The 11301-nt window shown below is 59.0% G+C and overlaps 1 protein-coding gene across 2 annotated transcripts in view; it reads left to right on the top strand.

The window, feature by feature from the left end:
- The window catches only part of ABCD1 (ATP binding cassette subfamily D member 1), a 20020-nt gene extending 11258 nt beyond the window's left edge, over positions 1-8762 (top strand). For both annotated transcript variants that reach the window (XM_032757913.2, XM_058441749.1), the window contains exons 3-10: positions 93-235; positions 326-494; positions 1138-1232; positions 4067-4212; positions 4548-4693; positions 6992-7076; positions 7226-7351; positions 7502-8762. In XM_032757913.2, coding sequence (XP_032613804.1) covers positions 93-235; positions 326-494; positions 1138-1232; positions 4067-4212; positions 4548-4693; positions 6992-7076; positions 7226-7351; positions 7502-7748 — 1157 coding nt within the window. In that variant the 3' untranslated portion in view covers positions 7749-8762. The remainder of the gene's footprint in view (positions 1-92; positions 236-325; positions 495-1137; positions 1233-4066; positions 4213-4547; positions 4694-6991; positions 7077-7225; positions 7352-7501) is intronic.
- The last annotated feature ends 2539 nt before the right edge of the window (positions 8763-11301 follow it).

The following is an 11301-nucleotide window of genomic DNA, read 5'->3' as shown; positions in this document are numbered from 1 at the left end:
TCGCCTTTCTCTCCAGCAGCTCATTTTTGACTTTCCGCTGTCTCTGCCCTGCCCCTCCCCGCCCCGCCACCCACCCCTCTGGGGCTTTGCAGATGCAGAGGCTGTGAAGAAGGCAGCCTTGGAAAAGAAGGAGGAGGAGCTGGTGAGCGAGCGCACAGAAGCCTTCACGATTGCCCGCAACCTCTTGACAGCGGCTGCAGATGCCATTGAGCGGATCATGTCGTCGTACAAGGAGGTACCCCTGGCCCAGCCCCACCCTTGCCATCCTTGCCATGCTTCTCTCCCTGCAACTGGCAGGGGCTAAGCCAAGGTCACCCTCCCTCAGGTGACGGAGCTGGCTGGCTACACAGCCCGGGTGCACGAGATGTTCCAGGTGTTTGAAGATGTTCAGCGCTGTCACTTCAAGAGGCCCAGGGAGCTGGAGGACGCTCAGGCGGGGTCTGGGACCATAGGCCGGTCTGGTGTCCGCGTGGAAGGCCCCCTGAAGATCCAAGGTAAGGCTGTCCCCTCCCTGTGAGTGACCCCACCCCTGCTGCTACTGCAGGTGCTGACCTGCTGCCCCAGCTCCTCCCATTCCCGCTCCCTCACTCAGGGACCTCCATGTGCTTCTGGCCCATCCCAGTCCACCCAGGATGGGAGGGCTGCCCGGCAGGGTCTTTGAGGACTTCAGCCTAGTACAGCTGGGCCCCTGGAGGGTTTCCCGGGGAGAGGTGCTGGTGCGCCCACCTTCTTTTCCAGACAGTAGCTGCCGGCCACCCTACCGACTCGCCCTTAGAGGGCCCCAGCCTGGATTATTCATTCAAAACAAGGGGGATGTGGTCCCCTCACCCATGCAGGACAGCAAGAGAAAGTTCCAGTCAGTGTGCCAGCTGCTGGCTGCCGTGGGAGGCAGGTGCTGCAGAAGGGGGTGGCGGCCCAGGGCACCGTACTAGACACTGGGGGAAGAGTTCCGCTTGTTGGAAGACCTGGCTGTGTTCCCTAGGGACCCCGGACCACAGGCTGCTGGTCAGGAACCAGCTGGCATGCTGCCAGGGATGGGAATGAGGGCGTGCAGCCGGGGGCACGCAGACTCCCCAGAATGCAGAGGGGTCGCCACCACTCCCTCTCCACCCCACCCCCGCTGTGCTCTCTCTGCAGGCCAGGTGGTGGATGTGGAGCAGGGGATCATCTGCGAGAACATCCCCATCATCACGCCGTCAGGAGAGGTGGTGGTGGCCAGCCTCAACATCAGGGTACGTCCAGCAGGGAGGGCACCAGCCACGCACATATGCAAGCCTCAGCCCTTGGCTTCCCGCCTGTCTGTGCTGGCAACAGCCGTTGTCCCTATATCTATGTGGCAGGTGGGCCAAGGTCAAGGTGAGAGACCAACGTGTCTCTGACTGTTCATCCTGGGGCAACAGAGGCAGGGCTGATAAAAGAGACTAGTGATACCAGGATTGGCCAAGGCTCACCCCGGTGTTCCTGGCCCTATCATCTGATGCCAACTCCCTGCACTCCTAAGAAAGCCAAAACCCGGGCAGGGGGGCTCTGGTTCAAACCTTGCCGTTCGACCTCCCTGGGAAGGCCACAGCAAGGAATCCACAGATCACCTGTGTCCCCAGCCAGGGGTTTGGACAGGGCTGGGGACTAATGGAGTGAGGGGGAGACTGGGGTGGAGGGACAGGTAGAGAAGTGACAAGGAATCACTCATTCATTCACTCATTTAACCAATGTGCCCTGAACTCTGAGCCGGGCACCAGAAACCCGAGGTAAATCAGGAGCCCTGCACTCAGGGAGTCCTCACTGTGGAGGGGCACTAAAATGTTACAAAGGCCTCCAGGTAGACAGCTGTTCAAGGGACAGTGGGGGTCACAAGAAGAGTGGTCAAAGTCCCTGGGGGTGGTGGGGGTGGGACGAAGCCTTGCCCAGGAGTTGCTGCGAGCGAGTGGGCAGGCAGCTGAGGGTAGAGGAGTGAGGGGCCGTGGGCCTGAGGGGCAGCTCACACAGGAGGAAGCAGAGAGGAGGGGCATGCCAGGGAGGAGGGGGCTCGCACAGGTGGTTACCCTCACCGCCGGCAGTGGCCCCCTCCTAGGATGTCGGGGGAGCCGATCACCAGTGAGTCCGAGGAGGGTGGTTTCCAGGCTGGCCCCGGGCAGCACAAGCAGGCGGGGGCAGCCGGCAAGCTCATGGGGCCCCTGCACGCAGGGCCACAGCTGCTCAGGGAGCCGGGTATGTGAGATGGGGCAAGGCCCAGGCCCCTCCCCTCAGGAGGGGGACAGTCAGGTGGCTGCATTAGCATCCTGTGGCTGCCATCACAAAGTGTTACAAACTTTGAGTGGCTTTCGCAGCAGAGATGTCCTCTCTCCTGGCTGGGGGTCCAGCAGTCCGAGAGGAAGGCGCAGGCGGGGCGGGCTTCTGCCAAGGACCGAGAAGGCGCCTCCGCTCGGGGCCTCTGTCCCAGCTTCTGCTCTGCTGCCCATCTGCGGGCTTCCTTGGCTTCTGCCATGGCAGGTCGGCCTCAGTCTCTGTCTCCACTAGGCGCTCTCCCTCTGGGTATGTCCGTGCCTCCGTCTCCCCTTTCTGTCAGGACACAGGTCACATTGCATTAGGGCCCACCCCTCTGCAGAACGACCTCGTCCAAATCTAACTCATCACATCCGCAACGACCCTGTTTCCAAATAAGCTCACACTCCAAGGTAGTGGGGATTAGGGTTCCCACATAGGAATTTCAGAGGACACAGTTCCACCCATGACACTGCCTGAGGTAAGCTAAAGACCATGGCCTCAAGTCTTCCCAGGAGCCCCGTGTAGCATCGTTGTTGTTACCGTGAACTTCACTGACTCCAGGCCCCTGGCCTCCTCCCTGCACACAGCCCGCCTCCAGCCTGGCCGGCATTTTCCCAAAGTAGGCATTTCCTAGCTCCAGCGAGGACCATGGAATCAGTGAATTGAGGAGCCTGAGGTCCATGATGCAGATACCAGGGGCCACTGTGGCATCTCTGGGCCACTCCGGCACCTGGGGAGGCAGTGGGGTCTGTACTGTCAGTCTAGAGACATAAAGAAAGTGCCTTTTGGGCCGGGCGTGGTGGCCCATGCCTGTCATCCCAGCACTTTGGGAGGCCGAGGTGGGCAGATCGCTTAAGCCCAGGAGTTCAAGACCAGCCTGGGCAACATGGCAAACCCTGTCTCTACAAAAATTTTTAAAAATACAAAAATAAGCCAAGTGTGGTGGCCATGCCTGTAGTTGTAGCTATTTGAAAGGCTAAAGTGAGAGGATCTCTTGAGCCCAGGAGGTTGAGCCTGCAGTGAGCCATGATCCCACCACTGCACTCCAGCCTGGGCAACAGAGCAAGGCCCTGTCTCAAAAAGAAAAGAAAGAAACTGCCTTTTGTCCCCAGTGACTCAGGAGGCCAAGGTGAGAGAATTGCTTGAAGCCAAGAGTTTGAGACCAGCCTGAGCAACATAGCAAGACCCTGTCTCTAAAAAACATTTAAAAATTAGCCAGGCATGGTGGCATGCATCTGTAGGCCCAGCTACTCAGGAGGCTGAGGTGGGAGGATCACTTGAGCCCAGGAGTTGGAGACTGCGGTGAGCTGTGATCATAGCACTGCACTCCAGCCTGGACAACAGAGTGAGATCTCGTCTCTTGAAAACAAAGTGCCTTTCAGGGCAGTTCCTTAAAGGGGGCTGGGGGTTGACCCTGCCCTTGGATTCCTGGTGAAGTGGGAGTCGGACGGGACTGAGGACGGCGCTGGCTGTGTTGGAACACACCTACTCATTTAGCTGTGGCAGAATAGGCCCTTCCTCTTGTGCTGGCACCATCTTCTCTGGGCATGTCAGGGCCTGAGGACAGGGCGGGGTCTTGTCCATTCCTGTGTCCTGGGCCAGGCATCTAGCGAGAGCTAAATTTAGCTAGGGCTGTGGACGCTGGACCCCATCCCCCAGGCCCTGCTGTCCCTTATCAAGAGATCAAGAATGGCCTGCCTGCTGGCCTCGGGCGTTGGGAGCCTCTCAAGGCTGGGCAGGAGGCCATAGGGTGCGGGAAGGGGCCTGCGCTCTCTGGCGTCAGCGGCTGTTGCCCCTGCAGGTGGAGGAAGGCATGCATCTGCTCATCACGGGCCCCAACGGCTGCGGCAAGAGCTCCCTGTTCCGGATCCTGGGTGGGCTCTGGCCCACGTACGGTGGTGTGCTCTACAAGCCCCCACCCCAGCGCATGTTCTACATCCCGCAGAGGTGAGGAAGCCCGTGCGTCTCTCTCCACCTCTTCCTGCCCGTGCGCTCACACGTGGCTTCCTGCAGAGGCCCAGGAAGTGGTGAAGAGTCAGCACCTCAGGAGAGGACACCGAGGCACTGTCCCCAGAGCCAGAGACGGGCTGTGGTTCCTGCTCCCTCCAAACCCGCCCGATCCACTGCCCTATTTTGGATCTGTGTGGGGTGTGTGCACGGGCGGCGACGTGAGCGTGTGGGTGCGTGTGAGCGTGGCATGTGGACACTGCCTGGGAGGCGCAGAGTATCTTGGGGGAGGCAGGGCCGGCCCTTCCCTCCGTGGACACCCAGCTTTCCCACAGGCCCTACATGTCTGTGGGCTCCCTGCGTGACCAGGTGATCTACCCGGACTCAGTGGAGGACATGCGAAGGAAGGGCCACTCGGAGCAGGACCTGGAAGCCATCCTGGACGTCGTGCACCTGCACCACATCCTGCAGCGGGAGGGAGGTAGGAGGCCTGGGGCTGGCAGCCGCCCTTTGTCCCACCCTGGCCTCTCCCTTGGCCTCCAGGGAGTGAAGATTATCTCAACATCCAGGAGTCTAAAGTGCCAGGTGCCACAGGGGCGAGGCAGAGGGTGCTACCTCTGAGGCCCGCCTACCAGGGAGGACCAACACCACACAGATGGCCCCAGGTGGCATGGGTGCTCTAGGGAAGGGGGCACCTAGCAGGGATGCACACCTCATTGGGGGACCAGGATACCCTCTCCCAGAGAAAAGAGGTCTGAGCTGAGCCCTGCAGAATGCTGAGTGGTTACCCCGTCCAGGAGCCAGGGGCAGCAGGGCGGAGTGCAGCCCGCAGGCTTGGTGGTGCGAGAGGCTGGCTCACAGAGGGCCCTCCGGACCAGGCGGGAGCCTAGGTTTTCCCTGAGCAGGATCAGACGCTGTTGGAAGGACCATGGGGCGGTGGGCAGGGGCAGCCTGGGAGGGGCAGGCACATGTGTGCAGTGATGGCTACTGTCAGGAGGTTTGTGCAGACGCTTGGAGGGGGCTGGGGCCAGCAGAGTCGGGTGGATTCAGAGATGAGTTCACTGAAAAGGAGGCCAGACTGAGCTGTTGTCTTGTCCTGGGCTTATCAAGGAATACTGCTTGTCCACAGCGTCTGTCGGGCCGGGAGAGCGGAGGAGGAGAGGGGGGCGCAGCTGCAGGGACACAGTAGACGGAGTGTTCAGTTCTGTCTTTGAATTCTGAGCCTCTGGGTTCTGCTTCCAGCCCCCACTGCTGGGTGCAAGATGGCTCTGGGCAAGGACCTCGCCTTGCTGGGTCTCCCCTTCATGGTTCAAGGGCACGGGCACCAAGCCCTCCTTCGGTGGCAACATGAGAAGAAGTGGCTTCTGCAGGAAATGGCTGGGGTGTTGTCACCTGCCTGTGGAGGAAGCGGGAACACAGGTGGCGATGGCGGTGGAGCAGCCCCTGGCCGGGCCCTGCCTCTTGCTCCTGCTGCCCTCAGCCTGGGAGCACGTGGCCCCTCCCGCCTCTGTGGCAGCCTGAATGCCCAGGGCCTGTGGCCGGCCAGCATGAGCCGTTAGGATGGAGTTGAGCTGCAAGGAGCAGAACCAGCCTCCCCGCAGTAGTGGCTAAGATCATCTGTGAGTTTATCCTACTGAGCTGTTAGGTCCCAAGAGAGCCAGGCCACGGTTGCCAGGGCTGGCCCTGCCCTGTGAAGGCCCCAGGGATCTAGGATTTTCTACCATGTCACTCTGCTGTGTGTGGCCTCCATTCCCAAAGTCACTTCATGATCCAGGAGGGCTGCTGCAGCCCTCACATCATGTCCCAGGCTGTAGGATGGAGGAAGTAGAAGGGAAGGGGCAAAAGGTATGTGTCTTCTTTCTTTTAAGGAGGGTTCCAGAAGCCGCCATATTGAATGCTTACAGTCATATCTCATTGGCCACAACTTAGTCTCGTGCTCACAGCTCACCACAAGGCCACCTGGGAAGCATAATCTCTATTCTGGGTGGCCATATACCCTGTCGCCACTTCTAGCCGTGGGCCGCCGGGGAAGGCAGCATGGGCGAGACGACAGGAGGGGCCACTTCTGCCGCAGCGCCCCGGCCTAATGGAGCAGCCGGCTCACCTGCTCGTTCAAACAGCCCACTCGAGCCTTGCCAAAGTGCTAGCACGGGGCAGTGATAGGAGGCCCAACCCCTGTGGGTGACAAGCCCCCGGTCTGGGGAGAGCACTCAGGCCGCTCTGGAGCTCTGTGCCAGGGAACTGTATGGGTGCCCTGGGGCTGCCATAAACCGCAGGGGTGGATCATCTCCTGGATCCAGCAGTCCAAGATCCAGGTGCCAGCAGGGTGGGCTCCTTCCGGGCGCCATGACAGAAGGCTGTGTTCCAGGCCTCTGTCTTCGGCTCGCAGATGGCCCACTTCTCCCTGTATATCTTCACCTCGTGTTCGCCTGTGCATGTCCTCTGCCCGCACACCCCCTTTTTATGAGGACACAGTCATGTTGAATTAGAGTCCACTCTGATGACCTCATCTTGGTGTGATCACCTCTGCGAAGGCCCTGTCTCCAAATAAGGTCACACTGAAGTGTTGGGGCTTTGACTCCACCATATCTCTTCTAGGGGAAGGCACGATTCCAGTCCCCACTCCTCCATGATTAATGCCTGGCAGACAGACAAGGACACAGAGGCACAGGGGCCCTGTCGTCACAGCTAGCTCATTCCCGCAGCTCCCCCAGCTCCCCGGCTGGCACCTGGGTCTGGGTGCTGGTGGAACTGAGCCAAGACCATTGCCCCCGCTTAGGTTGGGAGGCTATGTGTGACTGGAAGGACGTCCTGTCGGGTGGCGAGAAGCAGAGAATCGGCATGGCCCGCATGTTCTACCACAGGTGAGCACGCGGGGCCGGCAGGCTCCCTGGGGTCCCCTGGAAGGGGAAGTAGCAGCCATGGGGAGGCCTGTGCTCAGTGGAGCCTGAGCCGGGCTGGGGTGCTGGGCCCTGGAGGGTGCACAGACTCCCCTCTCGGGCCGGACCCCCAGGCCCAAGTACGCCCTCCTGGATGAATGCACCAGCGCCGTGAGCATCGACGTGGAAGGCAAAATCTTCCAGGCGGCCAAGGACGCGGGCATTGCCCTGCTCTCCATCACCCACCGGCCCTCCCTGTGGTAGGTGCCCTCTCTCCCTGCCTGGGGTCGGTGGGAGTGGCTGCCTGAGGGGAGGAGGTGGCCTGGTGGCCTGGTGGGCCCGGCAGCAGCAGGCGGCTGTCATCAGCAGCCCTCGTGCCGTGCCCCTGACCCTGTCCCTCTCCTGGCCAGGAAGTACCACACACACTTGCTACAGTTCGATGGGGAGGGCGGCTGGAAGTTCGAGAAGCTGGACTCGGCTGCCCGCCTGAGCCTGACAGAGGAGAAGCAGCGGCTGGAGCAGCAGCTGGCGGGCATTCCCAAGATGCAGCGGCGCCTCCAGGAGCTCTGCCAGATCCTGGGCGAGGCCATGGCCCCAGCGCACGTGCTGGCACCTAGCCCGGAAGGCCCTGGTGGCCTCCAGGGTGCCTCCACCTGACTTGACCCTCCCCGGCCCCTGCCCCGCCCCCAAGCTCGGATCACATGAAGGAGACAGCAGCACCCACCCGCGCACGCACCCCGCCCCTGCATGCCTGGCCCCTCCTCCTAGAAGACCCTTCCCGACCTCGGGAAAGTAGATGTGGAGGGTGGCGCCCTGCGTAACCCTCACCCTGTCCCTCCCACTCCCTGGGGGGGGCTGTTCCACAGTGACTGGGCCCTGTCCAGGGCAGTGAGTCCTCTACTTTGCTCCGTGGAGGAAGCTGGGGTACAAGGGGCCCAGTGCTGGCCACACAGCAGCGCAGCGGAGCCTCAGGAGCCCCTCAGGCCACAGCCCCTGGAGCTGCAGGTGGCCTCCCCCCGGAGACTGGAGTCCCCATGATTCTCTCCTCATCAGTCTCTCAAAGACCCCATGGTCCATGCCCTGAGGGTGGCCAGCCAAGGCTCCCATCCCATGGGATGCCATAAAAGCCGCCCAGTGGGACCCACGGTCACACAGAGCACCTCACCTGCATCCTCTCCCCCACAAGAGCCCCGAAGATTCCACAGGAGAGGGACGCACAGCACTGCCTGCCGAGCGAGAATGTAGGCCCTGCCCCCTCAGCCCCTCACCTCCTCTTTCTACAGCCTAATTTATTGGATTCCCTATTCATAGCCATCTCCGTGGCCAATGTGACTACCCTGCCAGCAGCGGGGGCGGCCCAGCCTCTGAGTCCTGTGGGGCCCCGGCTCCCACTGGTGCCAAACCCAGCCCCTGTGGCCGTCACCCTGCCAGCCTACACTGCCAGCCGCCACCTGGGCACACGGGCCTCTGCTTGCCAGCCGGGAGTGCGGACACCATGTTCCCAGCTCAGTGCCAAAGAGGGGTCACCAGGGGAAGCTGTCTGCAGAGCCAGCGCCTGCCTGAGAGAGACCCCACCGCCACCGTGTGCCTTTCCCGGGCCCTCAGCCCTCGGGCCGGGCACCACCCCCAGTCCCCCCAGTAAAAGCCTCCATTGGCAAATGCAGTCCTTCCTCCCTGCCTCAGAGTCTGGTGGTGTCTGCTGTGGATCTCGGGTAGAGATGGAGGAGAGGGAATGGGTTGCCTGTGGGGGAAAGAGTGAGTTTGGGAAAGGAGTGGACCTGACCCCCAAGCCCCTCCGCGGGGAAAGTCACCAGAAGACGTGGTCCAGCCTCACGCCAATGCTCTTAGGGTTCCTGTGACGGTGGCGGGGTGGAACCTGGAACAACATTGCACAGAAATACCGGCTGAGCCCAAATAGGACTAGGGGAGGGGATCATGCTGGTCCCTGTGGGAGGAGCACGAAGGCAAGAGAAGGGATGTGTAAGCTGCCACACACGGTGCTGCTGGCCCTTCTAGGGAGAGGAGGCCACTTGTGCAGGGGCCTGGGGGGAACCGGGAGCACAGCACAGGGTGTTCGTGCTGCATGCAGGGGAAGGGAGGGCAGGGGAAGGGAGGGCTGCAGCCGGCGGGCCTTGGAGGCCACACTACAGAGACAGGACTTAGCCCAGAGGCCACCGAGGAGCTTTCAGCAACAGGGAAGCAGTATTGAGTACTGCAGGCCACTTGGCTGCATGTGAGGGTGGCTGGTGGGAATAAGGTGCAGCAGCCCATCTGGCCTCAGAGGCATGAGAACTGAGAACAGCTGTGTGGCCATACCTTTATGCATGGATGGCCATAGCCTCCCAAAGGTGGGGCAGCCTGAGTGTTCATCAACAGACAAATGGACACACAGCCTGTCCATAAGGCGTGGTGCCATTCCGCCATAACACGACGGGTGGACCTCAGAGTTCGTGCTGGGTGAAAGAAGCCAGACACAAATGTCCAGAATAGGCTCATCGGGACAGAAAGCAGACGAGTGGGTGTCAGGGCCTGGGGCAGGGGAAGGAAAATGGGGCGGGGGCAGTCCTTTTTCAAAATTTTTGTATTTATTTATTTTTTAATGAGACAGGGTCTCACCCTGTCACCCAGGCTGGAGTGCAGTGACACAGTCATAACTCACTGTGGCCTTGATCTCCCGGGCTCGGGCAATCCTGCCCCAGCCTCCTGAGTAGCTGGAACCACAGGCGTGTGCCACCATACCCTGCTAATTTTGTGATTTTTTTTTTTTTTGTAGACAGGATCTCACTATGTTGCCCAGGCTGGTCTCAAACTGCGGAGCTAAGCGACAGTCCTGCGTCAGCCTCCCACAGTGCTGGATTACAGGCATGAGCCACCACACCCAGCCTCGGGTTTCTTTTTATTGTGAAGAAAATGTTCTGGAACTATAGCGCATACTAAATGCCACTGAATTGTGCACTTTAAAGGGATTGATTGTATATTTTGTGAATATCGCCTCAAAAACAGATAGATGATTGACGGATAAATTGGTACATAGATATATAGATATATAGACATGATTGATATAGATAATTGATCGATAGATGATGGATGATTCATAGGTGATAAGTGATAAAATACGTGATAGATACATGGATAGATAGATGAATAAAGAGAGATGATCAATGATTTTAAAATTTTTTTTAGAAATGAGATCTCACTATCTTGCCCAGTCTGGACTCGATCTGCTAGCATCAGGCAGTCCTCCTGCCTCAGCCTCCTGAGTTACTGGGACTACAGGCACATGCTACTGTGCCTGGTGATAGATAAATGCTTGAAAGATAGACATGATAGAGGCATAAAAGATAGATGGATAGGCATGATAAAAGGGAGACAGGAAGACACATGGGATAGATCAATGATTGATTATATAAGTAAATGATATAGATTGATAGATTATTGATTATGGATTAATAGGTGGATAGTTGATTGATGATTGATCGATTGATTGGTTGATTGATTGATGGAGAGAGACAGAGAAGCAAGCACAGCCATTGCAGCCACCCAGACAAGACATGCTGAGGCCTGGAGTTCCAGTAGGTTCGAGCAGTTGGAAGAACTCGACAGGCATGGAGGCAGCTTCTTCAGGGAGTGGAGGGGGCAGCAAGGTACCACTGGGTTCTGGCTTGGAAGGTTAGGTGAGCGACAGCACCCTTGGTGGACAGAGGCAGCTCCAAAGGAGGGGCAGGCCTGGGGAGCAGGTGCAGCCCGAGGGGATGGTGCATAGGCAGTTGGTTCAGAGCCTGGGGCTCCTCAGTGGGACATGGGTCAGCAGGGAAGCCAGTGGTCATTGAAGTTTGGATGGAGACAGCCTGGCTGAGGGGAGGGGCATGCTTGGCATCTCATTTAGGGGACAGGAGGTAGACTGTTTACCTGCATTTTGAGATTAGGATTTATTCCTGATTCCAGGAGGTGGCCGATTCGGAGGGCTGGGAGTTGTTCCTCCGTTTCTTTTGACGATTGTGTAAGTCACCCATGCTTGATCATAAACCCATTTTGTTTATTTTTGACACATAGCTGGAATGGCTCTAATTACTACAGATAGAAGGAGACACATCTGGCAAAGACCATCCAAAAGGGAGCTAGTGGAGAGAAGCTCATATCGCACAAAGTAGGCTCCAGGGCAAAATCATTATTAGGATTAAAAGTGGTTGCAGCATACTGATGAGTATTC

This window comes from Hylobates moloch, unplaced genomic scaffold, assembly GCF_009828535.3.
Source record: "Hylobates moloch isolate HMO894 unplaced genomic scaffold, HMol_V3 SCAFFOLD_7, whole genome shotgun sequence".
In the NCBI taxonomy this organism is placed as follows: domain Eukaryota; kingdom Metazoa; phylum Chordata; class Mammalia; order Primates; family Hylobatidae; genus Hylobates; species Hylobates moloch.
Note: the sequence above shows the minus strand (reverse complement) of the source record. Positions and strands in the feature narration are given on the sequence as shown.